Source organism: Syngnathus leptorhynchus, chromosome 1 (assembly GCF_054491065.1).
Source record: "Syngnathus leptorhynchus isolate UIUO chromosome 1, UIUO_Slep, whole genome shotgun sequence".
Classification (NCBI taxonomy): Eukaryota; Metazoa; Chordata; class Actinopteri; order Syngnathiformes; family Syngnathidae; genus Syngnathus; species Syngnathus leptorhynchus.
This window is the reverse complement of record NC_141195.1, coordinates 15214533-15241430: the sequence shown is the minus strand read 5'-3', so window position 1 is coordinate 15241430 and position 26898 is coordinate 15214533. Positions and strand designations below refer to the sequence as shown.

The window sequence follows — 26898 nt, the reverse complement described above, 5'->3', positions numbered from 1 at the left end:
AGTCCAGATAGAACTGTGCTACTGTTGTGGTTGAGTCACAAATTGTGCTTTTGACCTTTTCCTCTTAATGTTTACAAGAAGTACATTTCCCATCATTCTCCACGAATGAAACACACACACACACACACACACACACACACACACACACACACACACACACACACACACACACACACACACACACACACACACACACACACACACACACATCTGGAGGGAGACGTTTAAATGTTTTTTGTTTTCCTCCCTCTGCAGCAGCCCCAATTAACACAAAAATAAAGATTTTTACGCCAATGTTATTTCTCAGTGTATAAATCCCAATACGGCTTTCCAACATCTATCTTTGGCAATTAAACAGATTTCAATAACAGGAAAATTTAATTTTGGTGCATCACTGTAGCACCAAAGGAAGTGTCAACACTACAGAATCATTTGGCTTTGAGGAAAATCTGCTCTACCCTTCAGTGTATCAGGAGGGGGAAGCAGTGCACCGCTCTGTATAGTGGGAATGGAATGCTGCTGACCTTGACTAGAGATGTGGCGAAAATATTTGGAAGTCCTCCTCTATTCCACCTACATGCCTTTCTGAGGAAGCAAATTCTAGGCCGTTATAAATCTGAGCTTGAAGTTGTTGAAGTGATAAAAAAGCTCCATTATTTCTTTCTGGATTTGTGGGGTCACAGGTATCCTGTTGTCTCCCACACAATTTGAACTCTTCATCTGAAAGTCACAAACAAAGTTGCATTATCATTGTATATGCATTTTTCTTACAATTTAAATGACCGTGTGAGGTAAAGTACACGCATAAAGTGCAAGCATACGTGTTCATGACACACATGCATGACGTTACGTGCTTGCACAATTATGCTGTGAATGATCGGCCAGGATATTACCTACCTTATCTGCAGTTTAAGCCTTGATAACGAACATACGCGGCTCATCCACGTGCATTTTCAGTTTGTGACTTGCACTCCAGCTATCAACAGATAGGAGGTTATAAAGGCTCACCTTGGTCACTTCAACTTTGAAGAGACTTGACTTATGAAGGGATTTGAGCAGTGAGAGGAAAATATCTCACCGTACACGTTCAGCCATGGCAGGTTAGTCACTGCGTCAATGAACAACTTAAATCTATACCCATAAGTGGTATCTAAAATTAATCTTTACTCATATTTTAAACTTCCTTTATTCAATTCTCTTTTTTTTACAGGAAAAGATGAAAAGGGGAAATCCAAGTCAAAAAGTGTGAGTACGAAAAGTATTTTTTTTCCAATTTATTCTGAAAGTATTCATAATCCAAATTCTTCATACGTTGTACTCAACAGTAGTTGATTTGTCTACAATTAGTCTGTCTGGCATCAACAAAGGACTAATTGCAATCTAAATGTCATCTCCTATAGGCTTTGGTGTGCGGCTACCCAATTAGCATCTTTTTTATTGTGGTCAATGAGTTCTGCGAGCGCTTCTCGTATTATGGCATGCGAGGTGAGTATTTTTGTTGACGGACAATGAATCTCAATTTGAGGCAAGCATTATAGTTAGACAGTGTTGAATGCGGATGTGGCACGTCTGTGTTATAAAATCATTGTGAACAGTTTCACCCTTCCCTGCGTGCAGCTGTGCTGGTGCTTTACTTTAAGTACTTTCTGAGGTGGGATGATGACTTGGCCACTACAATCTACCATACCTTTGTTGCCCTCTGCTACCTGACCCCAATCCTGGGTGCCATTGTGGCCGACTCTTGGCTCGGCAAATTCAAGTGGGTCTCAGGGATTTTGTCTGAGAGCAATCAGAACACAAGAGTCCATGACTTTATCACTCTTTCCTCCATGCAGGACTATCGTATACCTGTCCATTGTGTACGCATTGGGGCAGGTGGTCTTGGCAGTCAGCGCCATCCATGACATCACTGACACCAACCATGACGGGACCCCGGACAACATGACCTTCCACGTGTAAGCGCTCGGGCATCGTTTTGGACAAGTTGTGAAACACACCAGCTTGAGCGGTGGCATTCTTCCCGCAGAGCTCTGTCCGTGGTGGGTTTGTTGCTCATAGCCCTGGGAACAGGAGGCATCAAACCTTGTGTTGCAGCTTTTGGTGGAGACCAGTTTGAAGACCATCAGGTAGGGTAATCTTAAATGGAATATGAACCAGAAGTTTGAGGACTAGATTGTTTTTCTTCCTAGGGTCAAGACAGAAAATTGAATGTTGCGAGGGCCACTGGGCATTAATCGTCACTTGTAATCTATTTACACGTCATAATCAATCCATTAATTTGGTAAAGCGATGTTAAACAATGATCTATTTTTTTTAATACACTAAATGTATTTCACACACATATTCCAAAACAATAGATGTTAAGAGAAAATATGTTCCAAATATGCAAATCTGTTTTTCGTGGGCTTTATTTTGCTGAGCAAGTTATGATGTGGCAGTCAGTAAATAATAAAAAATGGCATTCAGGCTTGCTCGACCGAGGTTGCCATTTTTGGCCATAATCCCAAAATTCTTTTTGGCTACATGACACGTTATCATAACTTCAGTGACAGTTTTCTGCTTTGTACACCCCATGTGTTTTGACCATATTACTATTATCTCTATAGCCAGCTGACTTATCTGATGCGTCTCAGCATTTTTCTGCTGAGGTTTTTATTACCAATAGGAACCTCTGTCTCATTGGCTCGAGAACATTGTCCAAGGCCAAGTACAAAGATTACTGCGTGTTGCATAAAAACACTGCTTGACCTTTTCAACATTTTGTCTCCATCAGGAGAAGCAGAGAAGCACTTTTTTCTCTATTTTCTACCTGTCCATCAATGCAGGCAGCCTGCTGTCTACTGTCATTACCCCTATCCTCAGAGGTATGGTTGGACATAGTGTACAAAAACAGCAATGTACAAATGAAGTTGGTGAATTGATACCTGGAATAATGATTTTGTGTGTGTGTGTGTTTGTGTTGTATTCTAGCTCAGGAGTGTGGAATACACAGCCAACAGAAATGTTACCCACTGGCTTTTGGTGTACCTGCAGCCCTCATGGTTGTTGCTCTGAGTAAGAACACATCAGTTTGTTCTACTTGAGTCAGGTTTTTAGTTCATATAAACAATTAAATGTGGAGTATTTATCATCACTAAAATTAGTCACACTCTTTAGCTTCGGAGACTGTTTTAGAAATAAATATAGCAAGAATATAGTGGTCTTGAATATACATAATACAAATATACAAGTTTTTAATGTCAGAGAGAGTACGCAATCGTTAGAAATTCAGTGTCGGATGCATATAGCACCTGGAGTCAAAACTGAGAAGAAAGTTTTTTTGTTTTTTTTTTAGGTGTTGCCTTTTCAACTGAATTCCTCCCCCAAAGTGTAAATATTTTATTTGACTTTGCTGATCCCACCAAACAATTTCTAGCATGATATGAGAAAAGATTGTTTAACACTTTTTGAGTCGTGTCTCAGTGGCAATGATTGTGTTTATTTTGTGTGTATCTGTGTGTCTCTATGCAGTTGTATTCATTGTGGGAAGTGGAATGTACAATAAGACCGCTCCTCAAGGAAACATCATGATAAAAGTCTGCAACTGCATCGGGGTATGTGCACCTACAAAAGCCATACCTTTTCACAATGTGGTTCTTTCTTTTCATGGAATCGTTTTTTTCTGCTGCAGTTTGCTATCTCCAACCGTTTCCGGCATCGTCATTCGACATACCCGAAAAGAGCACACTGGATGGACTGGGCTGAAGAAAAATATGATGTAAGATCAGAATATTCACACAATTGAGCTAAAACATACAACTTTGGTATGAGAATATGCTGCTTACTGACTGTAAGCAGTAAAGAATGACTTGCTCACACACTTTGACAAGCGGCAGTTTGGCAGATCAACAATCAAACAATGAAAAACATCACCACAATATATTAACACTACACTAACAAACCCTAACCAACTGATATTTGGAGCGATTCAACATATAGACACAAATAATGTAATGATACTCGGAGGTATCTATTCTTTATCCTCTGCTAAGAACAAGTTCTATCCCTGCATCATACTGAAGAACTGTGACTGTCGTCATGTATATGCATGCGCCCTGTGTTTGGTTGACGACCAGTTCACCGCGTCAAAACACACGTTACAAGAGTTTTTGTTGCCATTTTTTCGATAGAACATAGCCATGGAATATCTATTCATTTCTATGGTGAAATATGAGCATTTACTATCCGACTGGATGGGAAAATAACTCACCTGACCCCAAAAGGCCGTTAAATGTTTTCCTTTGGCTTCTCTGGTGATGATATCCCTCTGTGTAAAATGTTTATTGCGGAGATGTTTTCTTTTTTTTTTTTTCTTTATCCTGCAACAATAACATTCCTTCTCCCGCTTGCTGTTGTAGAAACTTCTAATTGCCCAAGTAAAGATGGTGGTTAAGGTGCTGTTCCTCTACATCCCTCTACCAATGTTCTGGGCTCTCTTTGACCAGCAGGTGACTAAGGCCTCACTCTTATTCATGTATTATGGGAGCAAACATAAGCAAGGCAGCTTTGTGTCTCCTTCACAGGGATCAAGATGGACCCTCCAGGCGACGACCATGAACGGTGACTTTGTAAGTCCTCAGTGATAGCAATACATGCTTTAGTTCACACAAAAATGGTTAAGATCATTTCTGTTTTCAATAGGGAGTCCTTGTCATCCAGCCTGACCAGATGCAGGTGAGCTCTTTTGTGAATAATCATAGCCAGGACTTATTTGGAACATATTGAGCAAATGAAATTGCGGCCCGCCAGACGGTCAACCCCATCTTGATCCTGCTTCTGGTGCCAATCGTGGACAGTGTGGTCTACCCACTCATCTCCAAGTGCAAGTTAAACTTCACGTGAGTGTTGCATTCATGTTCTTTGCATTCCTCCAGTCTCCTTTCACCTTGATAAGAAATACGTTTAGGAGTTTTGTCTATCACGAATGCAAGAAATGCAAAAGGGGCTATTTTTCCAGAATGTGGTAGTGGTATTTTTTTATTTATTTTGAATCCTCATTTGATATACTTGCACAACACGCTTCTCACTTTATAAGTTAAATATAACCGAGCTTTACTTTGTGATTTTTTTAACGTACCACTAGAGGGAGACTGCATACCATGAGCGATACACTTATTTCACCTTGGGAATCACTGATGTAGCTGGTTCGTGGCCATGAAGAGGAAAAGTGGCTTGATGACTATCAGTGTAATTCATTTGTGCTTACTATATTATTGCAGTCCTTTGAAAAGGATGACCGTGGGGATGTTCCTCGCCGCTTCGGCATTTGTTGCTGCAGGCCTGGTTCAGATCCAGATTGATGTGAGCGTGACACTTGCAAAAACACTCGCACACAGGAAGGAAACATAAGAATGTTCCTACCTTTTTTCACCTTTTTTCTTTTAGCAATCCCTGCCCACCTTTCCATCAGGCACTGAGAGCCAAGTGAAGTTTCTCAACATGCTGGACAGGTCATTAGACATCAAGGCTGGGCCACAATCTTTTAAGTTGGATGCTTTCACGGTAATTAAGTGCACAGACAACATGAGCCGCGTATTGCATCTCACCTGACCTACTCACTAATTTCTCTTTGTCAGGCCAACAATGACTACCTGACCTTCGAAGACTCATTTTCTCTGGAACTGGGCCCGGGCGCTATTTATCCAATCAGCCCAAGTGACGGGTCTCGGAGTACTGTCGTGATCCTTCAGGATGGACCTCTCCCTAGACCTGTCGTGGTAAGGAAGGCTAGCACGTGAGGTCAAGGAAGCATGTCTATGACTTGAACGTAAAGTCTAATTTTTTTATCTACAGTTTGATGACATCACGGCCAAACCGGAGCAGGGGGCTAATGCTATAAGGCAAGTTAAAATTTTCAACTTGGAGTATCAATGTATGTAATTTGTTCTCCTTCTGCAGATTTTTCAATGGCCTTGGCTCTACTTTAAATATAACAGTTGGCAATCTGGATTTCAATGGGGTCGGTGCTTCAAACATGTCAAAATATTTGACTCTAACACACGGGAAGTACGTGAGGAGTTTTATTTCTTTTCTTTTCTGCTCATATGTGAACATCAACAAACAATGCCATAATTCTCGTTCTTTCTCTTCACATAATCAGTGCGCAGTTCCTGATCAAGAACAATGCAGGACAAAAGTGTGACTACAATCAGCAGTTTGGCTTCGGCAGCTCTTACGTCTTCATCATCCCTCCCACTTTCGCATTTGGACCAAATGTAACAATATATTTATTGACACGTGTTCTCGGGAGAGCTACAGCACTCTACTAAGGCTGTGCATCAGAGTGATTTGTTTTTGTCCTCCAGTGCGGACAGGAGATCCGTCAGGTGATAGACATCAGACCAAACTCGGTCCACATGGCCTGGCAGATTCCGCAGTATTTCCTAATCACTGCAGGAGAAGTGGTGTTTTCTGTTACAGGCCTGGAATTCTCCTACTCACAGGTGTTCTTTGCATACGTTTATAAACAATGTTGCATTGAAGCAGTTTTAACCGTTCTTCTCTCCGTTTTATTTCATTTTGCACATTATTACAGTGGCCGGCAATATTTTGAAATATTCTTGGCAGAACTAAAACCTCAGCCTTGTTTTTAGTGAACACTTAGAGAGTATTTATTTGTGGTTCTTACCATAAGTTTCAGAAGCATTAACCTACAGAATATTGTTCACTGGCTCTGAAGCCGAAACAATTCCCCAAAATTTGCTCATGTATTATTTCACACAGTTTGTGGTATGGCTTGCTCTTCAAATATGTTATGTCCAAACTGTAACTTCTTTTCAGGCACCCAGCAACATGAAATCAGTGCTGCAGGCCGGTTGGCTGTTAACTGTTGCTGTCGGTAATATCATTGTGCTCATTGTTGCCGAGGCAGCAACACTTGAAGATCAGGTGAGTGCTTGGTGAAATGTAAATAATCATTAGAAGGATATTTATACATGTAATAATAATCATTGTATTCATCAGTGGGCCGAGTATATTCTCTTTGCATCTTTGCTGGTGGTGGTGTGCATCACTTTTGCGTTCATGGCCTACTTCTACACGTACACTGACCCAAGCAAGATCGAAGCTCAGTTCAGAGCGATGGACCCCGAGGATAAAGGGAAGAACATGGATGGAAAGGACTCAGTTGAGCGTGGTCATGAAGGAAAGTATTCAGATTCCAGCTCGGATGAGGAGGACGAAATCACACAGTCCAGGCTGTGAAAGAATGGAAAGGCTCAGACCCACAGTATTTACCTTTGTATTCACACTTTGCTGGTTCTGTGTTCATTGTCTTTCGTTGAATGTCAAAAGTGACCTGATCCGTGTTTGGTAAAATGATTTACAATTTGCAGGAGGTACGTTTCTATGCAGGTGTATTCTACTTTATCCTGTTACTGTAAATTCACTATCAAATGGCTTATTTTGCACTGTGTTGCAGCAACTTATCATTGCCATTTTTGTTTTTGTTTGTAATGTTCTGGCATGTAATGGCGTTGTCGCTTTGTAATCACTGGTCTGGCACCAGGCTTCCAAGCATATTTCAGGTGTTGCCAGGAGTATGGAATCATTTGGGCTTGACTGTTGACTGGAGATGCAAATTTCCCATATGGATGTCATGTCATGTCACAAACATGACATGACATATCATTTGAAACCATATTATGTAGCAAATTTACGTGGGCAATTTTATAGTTTGGGGTGCCAGGATAACTTGGCAGAAATCTAATGTCTTTTAAGCGCAGCTTGTTAAAAGATAAGTGACAAACTAAAGTAACAGGAACATGTCAATTTAATTTAAAAGATAAATAGTCGATGCAGCATACCGTAAATATAATCGTATCTTAAGGAAATAAAAATATTGTGGGAATAGTTTGGTTATACTAACAGTGAATAAAGAAGTTGGTAATTTTTTTTCCGTTTCTTTAATTCATTCCAGGCATGTTAAAAAAAACAATCCAAAGTTTATTCCAAGCCTTCAGACCATTGACTGATTGCACATTCTCATCATGGTCGTTTGATCACTCTTGTTAGAAAAGTTAAAGTTCTGCCTTTTTTTGCATTTTGTCTGGTATGATAAGGTAAGCTTCCAAGTTGGAATTATAAAAAAAAAAAAGCAACCCCATTGCATGCACATTACCAAATGGAGAGCAAGAACCACTCCAAAATGAGTCTTGTTTATTGACTCAGAAATGTAATTTATGAGTGTTTGAATGAGCCTGCTTTCCCGAGTCAAGCTGACTCTGTAATCAGGCATTTATTTCCCTGAGGAAGAACGATGGGCCACTCAGCACATTTACCATGATAGATGATGACAAACAGGAAGGAAGTTTGTGTTCCTTTTATTAGGACATTCGCTTTGCTTTCACCAACATACTGGTTATCATACATAGAAGTATAAAAATAATGGAGTGGACTTTTAATTATGACTTACGGTCACTGAAGTCCCGTGTGTTCACTGCATTCACATATTTCTATCGTCGCAGAATTGTTTCAAAAACCCATCCTCTATTTTCCATGCAGACAGGTAACATAACAATACTCACGGGCATATCGTCTCCATCCATCTCGTCCGTCCATCCATCCGTATAGTCTTTATTCTCTGCAATAAAAAAAAAGATCAATACCATTGCAGTTTAGTCATGGTAGTTGCAAATGTCTTTTTCATTTGTGTTGTCATGACTACGTACTATCTTATACCGTCATACCGTCAAGTGGCCAAGTTTTTATTAAATGTATTTTGTTCAGTATTTCCAGCAGCTGGTAGTCCAAATCTATTTTCACACTTCTCCTGTTCTAACTTCGATGCATTGCTTAAATATAGGTCCCTCTGCAGTACTTGCATGTTAATGCAAAAATGTTAGGTTTATTGCCAAGGAAAGTTTTCACATCACGACAACTGTGGTGCATGCTAGAAAGAGAATAAAATACTAGCGTGGTAAAATCACTGTGACACTAGCCATAAATATAAATCAGTGGGGGGAATGAGACCATTTCCAATATGGAAGATTGAAGGCACATCAAAGTACTTTCAGTAGGTGCATGTATTATAGTAAAAAAAAAATCATTGGTGTGTGTGTGTGTGTGTGTTTGTGTGAATGAACACACCATTCACATTTGTTGTGCGTTCCAAAAAAAAAAAACATCAAGCCCATGATATTTTGTGTGTATGATTTAGTTACCTAAAGGGAATTACATGCATATATTGTTTTGTATTTACGATATTTTATTGCGTTTGAGTATATTATATTTACTTTCTATCTTGCTTTAATATTTGAAAGCTGGTACCTCACTGAGCAGCGAATGTTTGTGAGTGCTGAGAAACACTTTTTGTTATAGCAAAGAAATTTAGCCAAAATTGTACTCTGAAACTGAATTTTTCTACATTCTTATATTTGTGTTTGAATAAATCCAATTGAATTGGAGCTGGAGATTTAATATCTTCCAGACTTTATAACATATGGCCAGGATAATATATATTTTTTTATTCATCAGCTCATTTTCAATAGCAACACATAGATGATTTTGGACACTATTGTTTCTTGTAGCCAGCAGTGCAATATTCTGTAAGCCAAAGGGTACAAAAAACAAAAATAAAAATAAAAAAAGCATAGGGTGTTGGGGATGACACATGGGAATTCCAAAAGGGACCTGCCACGACGACACTTAAAAAATGGATGAGACAAATATTCACAAGATGTAAGACACTCTTGGAGAGCTGCAGATTTTTTTTCTTCCCCCTGTGGATTCATGGATAATTACATGCCCACTGGAGATGTAAAAAGCTTATATGTGAGAACGTAATGAAGAAGGATATAAAAGAAGTCATCAAAAGGAATACTTAAAATAGGACCTACAGAAATCAAAAGATTTGCTGGGTAAAAAGAAAAAAAAAAGAAAGAAGAAGAAAAAGCCCTGCGGTTGTGACGCTCTCAGTTAAAGCTCGCTATTTTGGACTATCTGGTGCATCGGTGTTTTTTAATCAGGTCTGTGAGCTCACTGAGTAGGGTGAATTTGGGAGGAATGGCTTTAGGGCTCTGCAATTATATAACAAAAGCCACTTATACAGAAAGAAATAGTCTATTTTTTGAATTTGGAATGTTCCTGGAGTGTCTTAACAGTGGCAGTGGGAATAATTGTCTGGCTCTTTGTGCATTGCCACTGTCCAGAGTGTCGCCCACCTTTCGCCTAAAGTCAGCTGGGGATAGGCCTCGTCTCGCCATGAGCCTAAAAAGGATAAGCGGCATGGAAAATGGATGGCTGGGTGGACGTTCACAGTCAATTGGACTTCATCCCTGTAGGGGGAGCTCAGAAACAAAAATACCGCCTGACGCTTGAGCTTTGAGTCCGGCAGCCTTTGCAACACTGTGCTCTCAGCCAGAAATACTCTGTTAGCTTTATGGATTTACCTTGTACAAATTAAAATTCCTCTAGCGTCCTCATAGGGTCAGTGCTACCTCTGTACTAACTTCCAGTGAACGTGTCCTTCAGCCGAAAACAAAATCCCTAATTGTGTGGGAGAATGATGATCCGTTGTAAAAAATTTACAGTTGTTGTAGTCGCAATCAAATACCATTATGTTTTTGCATCGTAGTCTACTATTGCAAAAAGAAAATGGAAATAACTGTATGCAGGAATGTTGTGTTGCAACAACACATACCTGTTTGCTAAGCAAACCTAATTTCAGACCCTTCATTAATATTGACACATTGAGCTGTAGGTTTTAACTTGAGTGCGGCCATCAAATTGACTCATCATCCATCTCAAGTATTTCAGAAGCCAATTCCATCAAAAAAATCAATGATTTATGGACGCAGGCGCAATCATTTTGGGAACAAGAGCATATTGATATAAATGTCCCTCGTTTTGCAGGAAACACATTGGCATCCTTTAAATAGCAGCAGTCTCTGCAGGGCAAAGTCAATAAAGTCAAACACAGATTCAATATGTACTGTAGGTTTGTTTGAACCTCAAATGGATGTCTAGCTATACACTGCTCCAAAACAGTAGGCATGCACTTCATAAGTATCATTTTTGAGAAAACAAACAAAAAAAAGAAACAACCACAGTGTAATCAGTCCTGGAACATTTCTGACACCCATTCTAATAGACTAACAAGCATTCACACTCACCACATTCTACCGTGGCACTATTGAGAGCATCCTCTCCTGTTGTATTGCTGTGTGGGGTAGTGGCTGCACTGAATACAACAAGTAGGCCCTGCAGTGCATAGTGAACACAGCTGGTAGGATTACTGGTGCTTCACTCCCCTCCCTGAAGGACATTTACACCTCCTACGACCACAACCACAATTGTGTGTGATGTGAGTCACCCCAGTCACACTTTGTTTGATCTACTGCCCTCTTGGAAGAGGTACAGAAGCCTGCGCTCCCACACCACCAGACTCACCAACAGCTTCATACTCCAGGCTGTTCGAATCCTGAACTCTCTCCCCCCTCCACCCTTGGATGCATAACATTCTGGCCTTTTGGGCCACGTTGGCTGCCTTGCACTACTCCTCCTGTACTTTTGTGCTACATTCTGACTGTCTGCACATTTGCTCCATTTTTGCTCCACTTTATTTATTTATTTATTTATTTATTTATTTATTTATTTATTTATTTATTTATTATTCGCTCTTATTTATTCATTGTATGTGTCTTCTTGTTTTTACTTTTTGCGTTGTTTACTTGAATATTTTGTTTGTCTGTGGACCAATATAATATAAAAAAAAAAAAAAAAAAAAAAAAAAATAAAAATATATATATATATATATATATATATATATATATATATATATATATATATATATATATATATATATATATATATATATATCCTATTTGGTGAACCAGGCAATTGTGCACTGTTAAAAGTGAAATTGTTTGAAATTGAAAATATTTGTTTGTGATTTTATTTTTTAAATGTGATTTTGAATTGTCTCATATGTTCAAAATTGTTATGTTACATAAAAAATAATGTGGATTTCATAATGATACTATTCATTTAGTTATTTTGGTCCGAGATATATATATATATATATATATATATATATATATATATATATATATATATATATATATATATGTATGTACTGTTGCATTTTCTAAAAGGACACGCGTACTTTGTATCTAACTTTACCTCATACTTTGACCTCTTTAGATAAGAACTCTTAACACTGTGCTCAGCTTCTCTTCTAAAAAAAGAAGACATTACATTTGAGTCCTAATAAGTATTGCCGCAACAAGGAAGATGCTAGCTTGAAATACTCATTGACAATGCAAATCAATATCTAATTAAAAGCTGAACATTAAGGTGCTGGTGTGGGAGAGTGAATACAGCCCCCCCTCCTCCCCTTATGTTAAATTGAGTGATCAATACCCCCTTGGAGATTATTTCTCCACCTGTCATTTGCATGCTTCCCCTGTAATGGTCCTTCACTTTGAGAATTTATTAGCATTTTTTTTTGCTTTAAAGTCAGCACTTTTCTGAAGACTTAGATTGGCCTAGCCGCAGTCCATCCCTCAACCTAAGCTATCTTCCATTTACGCCACTAAATCGTAATATCAGGTCTGAAAGCATCTTTTGTCTCCAAGTAGTGACTTTCCTTAAGTGCAATTGTTGAACAGTAGGGTGGTATATGAATGGAGGGAAAAAATCATGGCAAATTGTTGAGCCACAGCATGGTCACTTGTCTGTTCGCACTGTCAATGCGGCCACTCAGTTTAATCTGTAATGGAGAAAAAAAGGAGAACTGGAAAAAAAAAAAAAGTTGGTTGTTGTATCCCACGATAAATTCAAAATAGAAATGGCCATAATCGAGGCCTTGACCATTTCAGAATTTTATTAACTATTCACCAGAATCCAGCCCTTCACCACTTTAGAATTTCATTGACTATTCAACATAATTTTACAGTATAACCTGGACTGGTTGCCAGTCAATAGCAGGGCACATAAAAATTAACAAGCGTTCACACTCATATACGCAACTGTTAGCGGCTCATGTTAAGGTTTCAAAATATGTTTTTAAACTAAAGCAAGGGTATAAAAACCGGGGGTGGGTTTCAAACAAGATTTGCTTGTCAAATTAGGGTTTCACAGCGGACACCAGTGTTGGACTTCTAAACTGGGGAGTTCAAACTGGGGTTACATCTTTAAGGTAAGGGTTTTGAAGTAGGGCTAGGGTTACAAGTTAGGGTTAGATTTTAAAGTAGGGTTTTAAACTTGGGTTAGGGTTTCAATTGAAGGGTTCAACCCCTAGGGTTAGATTTCAAATTGGGATTTCAAGATGGGTGTTTAGTTTTAAATAAGGGTTTCAAACTAGGATTGGGGGCTCAAATTAGGGGTTAAAAAAACCAAATTAAGGCTTCAAATTAGGGTTTCAAGATCAGGATTGTGTTTTTTAAACAAATGTCGGGATTTCAAATTAAGATTTCATTATCCTGAATTAAGGATTCCGATTTTGGTTTGAAACTAGGGTGTTAAACTAGGGTTAGGCTTTCAAATTAGGGTTTTAAAACTGAATTAAACCTGATTTAAGGTTTAAATTGGGATTTTTTTAAATAAGTCAGTGTTTCAACTAAGGGTGTGAAATCTGAGTTGAGGTTTCAAATTCTGGTTTCAAACTGGACCAAACCATGTGTTTGAATTATTATTATTTTTTTTAATCTGACAAATTTACAGTGAGTAATCAATGCAGTTTTTGTGGCAATATTTTTAAAATAATGACCGGCATTTAGAGAAACGACCATTGAATTCTGGGAGGTTGTGCCAATGGAAAAATACCCAAATAGTATCAAACGGTCTGTGCTTAAGATACTGCCGATGTTTGGGTCAACATTCGTGTTTGAGTCTGCTTTTCCTCTACATCTAAACACATGAAATTACGGCATTGGTCTTGAAGGAATAGCTTTGAGTGACAACTGACTCCAAGCCTGGTTTGAAAAGCGTTGTAGATGGCAGTGAAAGTCCCACTAAGCTTTATGCACGGCAAGAGAAACAAAGATTTTTGTCACAATCTCATTTACACTAAGTCCGGCAGAGCAGAGGTTTCTGTGTGTCTAAGATAGCGACAGAGTGAGGGGACTGAGTGGGGCACTTGTGTGTGCCCATGTGTATATGGCGCTTTGCAGTAACACAATCAAAATTGTGGCTCTCAGCCGGCTCTATACAGTGATGCCTTGAGGATATAAATTCAATTTGTGATGTGACCACGCTTACAACTCAAAAGGCGTGTATCTCAAGTCAGCTATTGAAATGCATGAAAATGCATTAAAATCTAGTAAGACATGGTAAAATCAATCAATCATGAATGACTGACACTGCAGATACCTGAGAGAGCTACCTTAGTACAGTGATAAACTATTGTCGTAACTTCCAGAATAAGATGTATCGAAAATATAGTTTGCCAACTTTCCGCTGGATACGGGTTGAAAATAGGACATTGGTAGTGAAGATGCATGAAATCAAATGTCAGGTGAAACTACAGCCACTTGATTTTCACCCTCAAATCTATAATGCCATCACATGAGAATTTTTTCTGAAATGATCATGCAGAAATCAGTGATCATAAATCTTTAGCACTTGATTGAAGGACAGCCAAAGGTAAAAGTGGATCTCGGCTAGGTAATGGCAATGTTAAGAGTTCCTACAAGTCAAAACTATCAATGATCAGCTCACACACGAGGATGAAGCTGGGTCGAGTTGTGTTTGGACAGCTCGATTTATCAAGTACTAAAAGTGAAGTAGCGATGCAGTCGGTCATCTAACACCCTGTCACACAGTAAGAGAAGGCTGATAAACATGAATCTTCATGTTGTTTTCCAACTCTCAGTGGCATACAGATGATTTGATTTTCAAGGAAATTGCAATGGAAAGTGCACGTAGACTCTCCCGGCAATGAAAAATGACAATTACTACCTTTACCTTACAGCTATTCTTGACTTTGGCACACCATTTCACACATTTGTGAAGCAGGCTAATATGAACGAATAATGAGCCAATAACAAACCACTACAAACAAACAAACAAACAAACAAACAAACAAACAAACAAACAAACAAACAAACAAACAAACAAACAAGCAAGCAAGCAAGCAAGCAAGCAAGCAAGCAAACAAACAAACAAACAAACACATAAATAAATACATTAACAAATACATAAACAAATACATAAACAAATACATAAACAAATACATAAACAAACACATAAACAAACACATAAACAAACACATAAACAAACACATAAACAAGCACATAATCAATCAATCAATCAATCAATCAATCAATCAATCAATCAATCAATCAATCAATCAATCAATCAATCAATCAATCAATCAATCAATCAATCAATCAATCAATCAATCAATCAATCAATAACGGGGCTGCAGAAGGGTCAAATACTTCCTGCAAAGAGAAAGCTGCATAAAAAACACCCTGAACCGGTTGCCAGCCAATCACAGGGCACACGGAGATGAACCATCCGCACTCACACCTACGGGCAATTTGAAGTGCTCAATCAGCCCACTATGTATGTTTTTGGGATGAAACCAGAGTACCCGGAGAAAACCCAGGCAGGCACGGGGTGAACATGTAACCTCCATACAGGTGGAGTCGAATCCACACCCTCTGAACTGTGAGGCAGACATGCTAATCAGCGAGTCACCGTGCCGCCTCGCTCTACAAATACTGAATGTAATTTGCGGTGACCTTGCCAATAAAAATCCGACAGAAGCCGCTTCAGCATAGTGAGACAAAACACCGCGCTTTAAAAGCCCTCTGAGTTTTTGAAGGACATAAGCCATTGAGGTCCGTCCCTTCAACAAATACATCTTGCTAAAGCAAAGAAGCCCTTTATGATAAGGGAAGAACCAATTTTGTCTTTTCCAAGGACTTCAGCAGTGAACTTTGCGAAGAAAAACAAATATCCCTCTTACCTCTAGCACCACAAAAAAGACAAATTCATGAAACAAATGAGAACCTCGAGGTGCAGGTATTAGAGGATAAAAGATGATGTGATTCAAGCAAATGAATCTCTGATTTTGACAGTGTTGTTTTTTTCCCCCTGCAATTTATTTCTTTTCAAGATGATGGGCATGAGAATTTGTTCAAAGCACTATATTTTTCCTTACCAAAATCACAACAGCTGGGTCATGTATTCAAATGTGCACATTGGGATGACGTGTATATTAGTTGTCGTCTTGCACGCACAGAGCAGATGGAAAGACTGAACGGCTTTTAAGGTCTGATAAAAAAGATTCATGACATAACTTAGGAATGTGAATCTTCACACCCTAATTGCTGCCAAGTTAGAAAATGTCATCTGAGCTCAATAATGTTTTGCAAAACGTGGTTGAAGCTATTTACCACACCAAAGCACTCACTCTTGATGAGCACACAAATGACTTTCCTTGCACACCCAAGTTAGATGGCTTTCTTGAGAACCCTGCTGAAATTTTCAGCTTTCAAAGCCCAACTGGAATTATGGGGACAAAAAGTGGACTCTGTAATTTAAGGACGTTTCAAATAGGAACATGGATAAAGGAAGAGAAGTTGAACCTCCATTCGTACAGCTGGTGCATGACTGTTGCGCCTTTCAAAAGAGGTCCACCATCTCGTCACAATCACAAAACACCTCGGGATAGAAAAGGAAATGGAAACGTCACCTACTTGCGAACAGGTCGGGTGACTCAACCCTTTCAAAACTCAAAAAGGAACCTGCTTGAGATTGCAAATGCTACCGATCTATGATCCATGTTTGAAACAACTTCAAATTTGCCTTCTGGATTAAAGTCAAAGCTGAATATCCAGATATTGCCACGCAAGATTTGAAAATCCTTCCATTTCCAAGCTGCTATTTCTGCAAGGCGTTATCTTCTGCATTGACAGCCACCAAACAAGACTGCGGAGGAGTCCGGATGCACAGATTACCATTTGTGCGATACTGGTGACGATTGTCTTCCATTGCTCAAGGCTGCAACTGATTCTGCATTCTGCCTGGCATAATACAAGGTAGCCTATATGCCCAAACCGACAAATGTTTTTTTTTTTTTATATTGGAACCCATCAACCCCATCCGCGTATGCATGAAACTCGTCCCTCGCATCAAAACGGTATACAATAGGGATCCCTGATTTAAGGCAAACAAGGTGCCTTTGGCTTACGGCTTTCTTTGTTCTCCACTAACCCTTTGTTCTCTCAAATTTTCACAACCCTCACAACCGTGAGAATCATGGAACTCTGAGGTCTCAATCACTTTTACACCTCTTGCCAATTTGATATTTGATAGCAATTTGTCAGCAAGAGTAAACATGCAATTTAGAATTGGGTATTTGGGACATAAACAGTCAGCTTCTTGGTGTTTATCCGTGTTTATTATAGTAACAATGAAAATATTGCTTCAATCAACTGCAAAATATGTCTTTGTAATCTGTGCATTGGTAACGATTAAACTGTCTTCACACAAAGTGCACTGTCTTTGGGATTCTAACTGACTCTGCTTACCATCCTTTGGTTTTCTTCTTCTTTTTGCTTCTCTTTCTTGCAGAAAGATGCAAGAGCTTGCTTGGTAAGCACTTTTCACTTCACACAAATTCTAATCATCCTTTTTTTTTGCACTGGCATACATGCAAATTAGGGAACACTTACTTGCATACTTATTAAAGTGATGGTCAAACTGTGATGTAAAGTCGTGGTTGATTTTGTATTGGAGAAAACAATGATATTACTTTGATTGAATTATTCATATCTTACAAAATGTTATTCAGGTGCAACAGTAAGCTGAAGGTGAAAGTTAGTCACATTGTCGGCAAAATAGAGCACTGGCGTCATTTTCAGATGGAAGTGGCAGCCGGGGTGGCTGATGTGGAAATGATTAATGTGCATCTGTGGAAAGAAGCAACAGCGGCAGATTTGTGGCTGTTGATTATTGGCTGAGGACGATGAACATTACCACAGGATGTGCTCAGGGAATAAATGCCCATGTAATGTAGTTTTTGTCATGCTTATGGTTGGCGCAGTTGACATTACACAAATATTTTGGAAAGTATTACTGACTACATTTACATGAACTTTATGATTCACACATGAAATCCAACACATCTAATAAGATTGCTTATTATCTAAATCACTAATTTCCTACAGAAAACCATATTGCATTAAAATGTAAGTAACCAAGTTCAGGGTTTTGTATTTTACTTCATAAATCGTTTACCTTCTTGGGCTTCCACCTCCAAGCGATCGAAAATCTACCAAGCACCACTATTTTTTCCCATCTTCTCAATGTAAGAATGTAAATAATAAAATAATTGTCTCACAAGGACAGTATATTCACAAAGAAAAAAAAAATGCCGCTTCGGCTTTTAATTTTGTCCCCCTGGACCTTTTCCTCATTCCGTGTGTGCATCCTATAGTTTCCACTATTCAAACTAACATCAAGTCTGGTAAATATTTATATATCTTTTATATCTGTCAGTTCTTAAGCCCTTGAGAAAATGTTGTCGCAGAGAAAGATGATGCAGAACGTTGCCTGTGCCGAAAGCATCTTCATTCCATGCGCAAGGGTCATTCGTGATGCAGAAGGGGTGTAAAAAAAAAAAAAAAAAAATCTCAGTTCAATCTTTCCCACTAAATTACCTTGGCAGATATCAAACAGAGTCATTGAGTCGAGTTGAATGATAATTGTAGCTGCCAAGAGCAATACTCAGTAGGTCATACCCAGAGAACTCAGCTGCCATGAAGGAATTATCACAATCTCTCCCCACCTCTCCCTTTACCTGTGCCTGGGAAAAAATAAAATGAAAAATATTGTGCAGCCTGAGGGCTGGCTCAGTAATAACCAAACGTCCAGCAGCTATATGAAAAGATGACCAGAGGCATTGTGTCAATCATCTCAAGCGACCATAAAGATTGATGGACAGGTGTCATTCGAAATCACTTCATTTTGTGCGCCAATATCGAACGGTAATTAAAAGTTGAGGCGCTTGAGTTTCAATGCATTTGAATAGTACTAATTTGGCACATTCAATTCAAAGTTTCAAAGAGAAGTGAGGAAAAGCGACCGGGAAACCAACAAGAGAAATTCCAAGAACAAATCAAGGTTATTGGTCCCTTTTTGTGACTGAAGTGGTTTTATTACAGTTCAACAGTGTTATTTTTTTGTCTTACAGAATTGTTAAATAACTTTTAGTTTCTAATCATTTATTATTTGATATTTAATTTATCACAATTTGACTGTGGGATGTGTCGTTTCTATTTTCATAACTTAATGCATACAGGAAAAACATTTTAAATATGAAGAAATCTGAGGTCGACCGGCATTCCGGAATGAATTTGAAATGAACTTGGCAGTTTCACAGCCTTGAGCAAATTGGCAGTCAATAAGCATAGAGACAAAAAAATCCCCCAGCCCATCTCATATTTATGGATGCCCATTACAGCAACATGTCTGGCTACAGTATGAGGTACAATACAATCAATTATTTTGCTTAATTGACATTTTGTTAAATGAATACGTCTCTGACAGTCAAACCAGAAGTGAATACCTTGTTATGACCACACTGCAGTCATGTCAAATCATAACACAACAGTCCATTGTTGGCCTATAAATCCTCCTCAATATAATCTTTCAGGCACATTGATTAACCATAGAATCAGAGAGCAGCACTTTTCCACCCTTCATCTACCTGAAGAACTTTGCGCCCTTACATTGTGAGCCAGTCAAGTACTTTGAACCAACCATAAGACGACCACGCATGCTGATTGCGGAAAAAGGAACATGAGGCTAATGGCTCTCATGCCAAGTACATGATTGGGCAGGTAGCAAAGGAGAGAGCACTATAATGATTTGAACAAAGCCCTTTTTTGTCTCTCAGATCAGCCTTTCATAGCTCAACTCTCCCGCTTGTCATTTTTAATCCATTACGCACGCTGAGTGCTGTCACTTTTTAGATTTGTACTAGCCACTATATTACTGAGCTGACAGGACAGAAAGAGGACTTGATTACACCTCATAATAGGAAGAGAGTTGTAAATTGCGTGAGCACATTAGCACTCACACTTTCAGCAGTCTCACCGAGCCTGAAACGAAATATCCATACCAGTTAACCATCCAATTTATTCACCTTGGTTGTTCACCTCAGTCCGTTTGGTAGAGGATTGAGGATTATGCGGTGGCATGTAAATGAAGGTCCTTTGGTGTCACAAGACTAAAATGAGCTTTGTGATTTTCTATTCCACTCCACCTATACCTGACAGGCTGATCGGAAACCTCGTGACCTCAAGATCATTATACATCTACGTACAGGCATCAATCTGTGATTAATGTGGGATTCAATGGATTAAAGCATCATTTATTGCCATTGCCACATAGATGTGGTGTGTTTTGACATATCCAGGATTATGTGAATGTGGACCATAGGAAATAACATTTTGCATGTTTCTTGTGCAAATGATGGAGTACCCTTACTAGAGAAACTTCCAAACTTTTGAAGTAACCTATAAATTGTCAAGCGACACGGATCACAGTTTAAAAACAAAAAAAAAACAAAAAAACAGATCTCTCAGGCCCAAGTCTTGGCGTTAAATACAGAAGATGCGCCTAAAAAACCAGGACCGTTTTCAATCATCCGTCTTCTGGAGTTTTAAATGTAGACATCGTCAACGTTTATCACAATCTTATTATCTTATTTGTAACTGCATGCCTCTAAAGTCATTTGGTGAGTTGGTCTGAGGCTCCCATCACCCTGAACGGGCATGCTTGGCAGATGCGGCTAAGGGTGCCCTGAAAGGAAACCTAACAAATACTTCCTAAACACAGTAATCCACAAAGCAAACGAGTCCTAAACAATAGGAGCTTTCAGACCACAAATTAAACAGTGAGTGGATTATGGAAGCGGCAGTGGAAAAACCCAACAAATAATCCTTCACATATCCCGTGTCTGTTCTGATTACCGCAGCTCGGCAAGCACATCTGCTCTCGATCCAATCGATTTGATTTAATTAAGTTTGAAGGTGAGGATTTGCAAGACTGCAAGTGGGTAAATCTCTTCACACCTGGCTTACATCAAGACACAAAAGATGAGACAAATCCAAGCCAGTGGAAAGAAAGCCCTGCTTTTCACTCTCCTGCTCAGGTGGAGATTTTTTTGTTTGTTTGATTTGTAAAAACTATAAGCCCAAATTTGTTGGAAGAAGGAATGTGCACGACAACAGAAGCATTCACCTATACTTGAAGAGCCCCTTTCCAGAAATGCTAATTCTAATCATTTCTAATTCTATTTAACTGTACTTTATTTTATTGTCTATTATGAGTGTCATGCCAATGTTGTGTCAAGCAGTAATATAACCGTTTTAAAATGGGCTGCAAACTTCCATTCCAAAGTGCTATCTGTCATGCCCGTTTTTTTGTTCTTAGCAGAATGCAACATATGTATATATTTCAAACAATTAGCATTCAAGCAGCACTGTAAACAAACCAAAAGCACTTTTAAAAATATAATTATTTCTTTTTTTTTTTTTAAACGACAGTTACATTTCATATAGGTGGCATATAACATTGACTTAAAAAAAGTCAAGTGCCTTCACTTTTAATTTTCTCAAAATAGTGTGCCTTAATCATAATGCACAAATCGTAATTCTTTTTATTTGATATAATTTTTACCTTGTGTAAGTATTTTCCTCTTAGAAGAACACTACAAAAACTTTTTTTTGGGGGGGGAAGCTGGGCACTTGAGCAATGTGTGCTCATTTTAATGGCCAAAGAGAATTCTCTTATTTCAAGGAACTACCGAAATCAAATAACTATTTTCGAGTATTGAACGCTTAGTGGTTGTCACTACTTTGTGGCTATCACAGCTTGCATCCACTTGATACACTGCCCATCATGAGATTCTAATCAAATATCTAATGGAGCCAAATGTCATGATGGTTGCTATATGACCACATTCATAATTTGCCTCAGACAGCTTGCCCTGATGACATTGAATCGATGAATTGATGGCTGACGGAAATTTGGCGTTTGCCTTCTTGCTGCTGTGGGAATAATTTATGTTTTGTTGTTAATTCAACACAGGACAGTACAACTCCCCGGAGCCCACAGAGGGCTCTAAACTGATTATAGTTGAGGTGTAAGGTGGATTGATTAGATTCATGGAGCCCGCGTTCAAGGTAGGATGTCTTTTCCATGGCTGGCAGCTCATTTGTTGACACAAGAGCTCCCACAACACACTCGTTGCACTAGCTGACTCACTGCCAATTCTTGTCCTGTCATTTTTGGCAGATTGTTGCATCTTTTGATCAATGTGTGTAGTGCAAGCTTTCATATTATATTGATAAAATGCAAAGCCTGCGTCAAGAAGCAGTGACGGTACCAGTTCACAAACCATTTGCAACCACAAAGAAAAAAGACAATGAGTACATTGGAATGGAAGTGGCGAAGGGTCTCTCCTGAAATCCACCGTCATCTATGCCAAGCTGTATGTTTTTGGGTCATTATCCTGTTGGTTGACCAATGACTGAAACAAAGCTTTCTGACACTAGCCAGAAAATCTTGCTCCAGGATGTGCTGATCCTCTTGAGATTTCATTGCACTTCGCATAGATACAATAGATGCATTTGTCAGATGCAAAAAGCAGCCCTAGAACCTTAGCGAAACGCCTCCGTATGTCCTTCTAAGTAGTATCTCTTTTGAAACAAAACTGGAGTTTTTTCAGTCGATGATAACAGACCCAAAATGAAGCATACAATGAAAACAATCCTTTCTGTAAAACATGAGGTAAGCACAGTTATGTTCCAGGGATGCTGTATCATTCAGTTACTTCTACTACTTGTGTTGTGTCCAGTTGGAGAAAGCCATCTCATTAGTCTCAGCTTATTGTTTAATGTTGGTCAGGTAACAGTTGAAGTTTTTTTTTTTTCCTCCTCTCCAGCCCATTATTGTTATCCTGGTGTTTCCATGGTAGCTGTTCCAATACTTTCTTCTCCTTAATCACTGGAAATGCTGTGAAGACTAACACCGCTGCTACTTTTGGAATGAAAATTGCCCGCTACAACAAATGGTGTGAGGCACCAGAGATCACTCATTCACCCTCACTGCGGGAATTAATTCTGTTAGATGAAGTGTATAGCAGGCACAATCATAGTTTGTCTCAATGAACAAAAAGTCACTTTGCTTTCTTCTCCTGTGGTGCTGAAAGATGACTTTATGCTTGCATAGAAAACAATAAATCTCAGAGTCCCTAAACAAAGCAAAATGTCAAAATCAGTCTTTTTTATTTGCCAAGTTTGAGCATATCAAACAAGGAATTTGACCCCGGTAGATCTCGGCCTCTTTTAATCCATATTTAATTGAATAGATTAACACCAGACCATTGAGTGATTGTACTTTGAGGTATGTGGTTTGGCTGAAGTAAATATTAAAACATACCCACATATCTCTGGGTCTCCAGTTATTGTGAGACCAAGTAATACCAACCAGTGCTGTCTGAAAGAAAGAAGATAATGATTAGATTTCAAGGTATGGACTTTATATTCAAAGAGGGGAACCCACTATGTTGCCTCCCGCGTCCGCCAAATGGTCTGGTTGCAAATGAAAATGCTGCTGACCGCTGTGCTGCTGACCGCTGTGCTGCAAGCCAGCCAGCCAGCCAGCCAGCCAGCCAGCCAGCCAGCCAGCCAGCCAGCCAGCCAGCCAGCCAGCCAGCCAGCCAGCCAGCCAGCCAGCCAGCCAGCCAGCCAGCCAGCCAGCCAGCCAGCCAGCATTCATCAACTTGCATCATTTGTCGATACAGCAGCAGCTGCAACAAGATGAAATAACATCTGGCAGTGACTCACAAGTCCTACAAGCTGTAATGACCATCATATGCATCCGCAGTACATATGTGGACTGGAGAGATTGTATAGCAACATGAATTTATTCCCTCTGGTCACATGATGAGAAAAATAGCATCAAGCCAAATAAACCCTCACATCTGTCCCCTCATTATAAAGACAAGCTGCTTTTCATTTGCAACCCGAAAAATTGAACGATGTTGAAAGTCGCAAAACTAAACAAAAAGATCAAAATTTACTTTCCCAGAATATTCCAAAGTACGTATTACAACATCCATCCGTCTATGCATTTTCTGAACCGCCTGTCCTCACGAGGGTCGCTGGTGTGCCGAAGCGTCTCCCAGCAGCCTATGGGTGGTAGGCGGGGTATACCCCGAACTGGGTGCCAGCCAATTGCAGGGCACAGACAACCATTCACTCAGAAAATCATACCTAGGGACAGATATTTGAATAGATTTTTTATAATACTTGAATAAAAAGAAAAAAATACTATTTAAATAAAGTAAGTAACAGTTACAGATCTGCTGGAGACAACTGATATGGCTAAAAACAGCAGAAAAACACGGAGCCTAGTCCGAAGAATCAGCAACGATCCGTCGACTCCAACACAGCAACAACTCAGCTTCTGAATCTCACTCAACATATTGAAGATGGGTTTCAGAAAGGACTGGAAACAGGAGCCATCCTTCTTGATCTTTCTGATGCATATGACACTGTGAACCACCGCCTCCTCCTAAAGAAGATCCTGGAGTTGACACAAGATCTGGCATTCTCAGACCTCATTGGAGCCCTCTTGAAAGATAGGCGCTTCTATGTGACCCTGGTGACGACAGAAGAACGGCCTACCCCAAGGTAGTGTGCTGGCTCCACTGCTGTATAACATCTACACCAATGACCAGCCACTGGACCAGAACACTGAGCAGACGACCTCTGTATAACATCACAAGAGACTACGTTTGAAGCAGTAGAAACAAACCTCACCTCAGCCCTATTAGCCAGCAGGCAAAAACGAAATCCGCGGCAGTTGGCAGTCCAATACAGCAAGTACTCGACCAGAGATTTGTCAAGGACAGCACAAAAGTCAATAACCAACAAGATAATAGAGATGATTGCTCTTATTGACCAGCCATTTTCCATAGTGACCAAGGATTTCAGTGGTTGATGGAGCATGTGGAACCGCGTTATACCCTGTCAAGATACTTTTTGGACGTTTCCCTTCCTTCTTTGCAGGAAGTTGTGGACAATGTGACTGACATTCGCTTCACTATAGTTTGACAAGTCAGATTTTCTTTCTTTTTGCAGTTAATTGCAAGGTTAATTAGAGGGTGATTAGGTTGATAACCTTAAACAAAGAAATCATTGCATTATCTTCGGTTTAACCAAGTTCAGTAATTGCATACATATACCAGGAAAATATGAAGCATAAGTAACCAAGTAAAAGTAAATAAGCATGTTAAACATAAGAATATGCCAAACATAAACATCCACTTGAATATCTTAAATTGATTGAGCCACTCAAAAATCAGATAAACACAGCTTGTAGCTCAAACCAAACATTTATAATTATAATCATTTATATACCACATTTTGTAAGCATGAATCAAACTGTAGCATCCAAGTCAATTTCCTACCAGTTGCGTGTGACCAGGAACTGAGGAGTCTCTTTGGGTTTTATTTCTTTGCTTTACTTCTTTCACATACTTGTTTGTTCCCCCAACTCACATGCTGCTCTGCAGGTAATATGGCCGTCCCTGGCAAATGACTTTGGTGAATTGTGATGTGGCTGTTTTTTCTCTGACCCCTGCAGGTCTGGAGGGGGACTAGTGAATATTTTGACTGAATAAGCTCTACATCTGTCAGTTGACGTGACACATACAAAGAATACCAAACAGAAAACCAACAATTTTAAACAATGAAAGATAAATACTGAAAGAAACTGTGGGCTACGCAGTGTACATAAGAAACATTTAAAAACTACAACAACATGAAAAAACATGGGAGGACCCAAAAAAGTCAAATCTTTGTGGAAGGATATACTTTTGAAAGATATTTTATTAGGTTCTTGAATGTTACTTTAAAACTGCTTGTTCAGTTCATAAAGGTTTTATGATGCCTGTTTTGGGAAGCAAAGACGGGAGGGATGTTTGAATGACAGGTCTGGGACCGCTGTTGAGTGATGGAGTATCGTTTTCAGCTTAATGAACCCATACACAAAGTGCTGCTCCAGCTTCCAACCTCCAGCAAACAACTCAATTAAAAAGGTTTCTCTTTGCGTGGGGACATTAAATAGGTATTCGTCATAAAATATTTTTAATAACAACTTGCATAATTGGCGTGTCCCTTTGGTTCAAAGTATTTTGTTGATGCACATTTCTGATTGGTCCAAAGTACAGAGAGCACCAAGATTATTGCAGATTTCAGTTTGCCAAACTGCCAAGAGTTCAAGTAAAACAAAAAATCATTTGAAATGTATTTCTTCACAGTGGTATAAATCACTCTCAAGTGCATTCTCTGTGTATTCAGTCATCATGAAAATGAAGCAGACCAAAGAAAAGTTGATCAGTGGCTAATCAGTGGCCAAACCTTTGTACAGCGTATCTATAAGGTCTGGGTACAAAGAAGATTTCTAGTTTTTCTATTTACATTATTTTTCCTCCTCAGAATGGAGAAGCCCTTGTTTAAAGACGAATGAATCGATTTGGTACGCTTAAGCAAACTAAAAGGACAGCGTGAATGTGTGTTGTATCCAACCTTAATGGACACCCAGTAACACTTTAATGATTAGTCTCTTGAAATGCTTTGCCTTTGCATGATCCACGTTTTTTTTTTGTTGGAGGCATGTTATTTTGGCTTAACTAATGCGTGTGTAATGAATGGTTAAATAATACTGAAATAGATTTTGTACATGGTTTTATTGTCCATAACAAACTTTTGGATGATTGGAATTGGAATAAAACCGGTTCAAAGGTGAAAGGTACCGAACCCTTTAAAATCCAATCAAATGTTTATCATACTGTATGTTTTTACTCAGGATTAAAGATATACATAAAATATC

The 26898-nt window shown here is 39.1% G+C and overlaps 1 protein-coding gene and 1 long non-coding RNA gene across 2 annotated transcripts; one reads left to right on the top strand and one right to left on the bottom strand.

Annotated features, from left to right (window-relative positions):
* Nucleotides 1–1463: 1463 nt before the first annotated feature.
* slc15a1b (solute carrier family 15 member 1b) lies at nucleotides 1464–7931 on the top strand. The gene is made up of 21 exons (XM_085928409.1): nucleotides 1464–1485; nucleotides 1618–1759; nucleotides 1836–1955; nucleotides 2027–2126; nucleotides 2774–2864; nucleotides 2971–3054; nucleotides 3511–3593; nucleotides 3671–3757; nucleotides 4398–4487; nucleotides 4563–4607; nucleotides 4681–4713; nucleotides 4789–4877; nucleotides 5259–5340; nucleotides 5425–5541; nucleotides 5616–5756; nucleotides 5833–5879; nucleotides 5938–6045; nucleotides 6140–6254; nucleotides 6345–6482; nucleotides 6820–6927; nucleotides 7003–7931. Exons 1-21 carry the CDS (start codon nucleotides 1479–1481, stop codon nucleotides 7240–7242), a joined length of 2067 nt encoding a protein of 688 aa, XP_085784535.1. The 5' UTR covers nucleotides 1464–1478; the 3' UTR covers nucleotides 7243–7931.
* Nucleotides 3618–25606, bottom strand: LOC147062135 (uncharacterized). Its single transcript, XR_015068005.1, has 3 exons — nucleotides 25475–25606; nucleotides 8565–8620; nucleotides 3618–3740 (listed from the first exon to the last, which is right to left on the bottom strand). It is a non-coding gene; the product is annotated as an uncharacterized LOC147062135 (long non-coding RNA).
* Between the last annotated feature and the right edge of the window lie 1292 nt (nucleotides 25607–26898).

Excerpts from the sequence above, each read along its gene's own strand:
- slc15a1b (XM_085928409.1), top strand. Across the intron at positions 1,956-2,026 it reads GACAACATGACCTTCCACGT|AGCTCTGTCCGTGGTGGGTT; the intron begins GTAAGCGCTCGG and ends TTCTTCCCGCAG. Across the intron at positions 6,255-6,344 it reads CTTTCGCATTTGGACCAAAT|TGCGGACAGGAGATCCGTCA; the intron begins GTAACAATATAT and ends TTTGTCCTCCAG.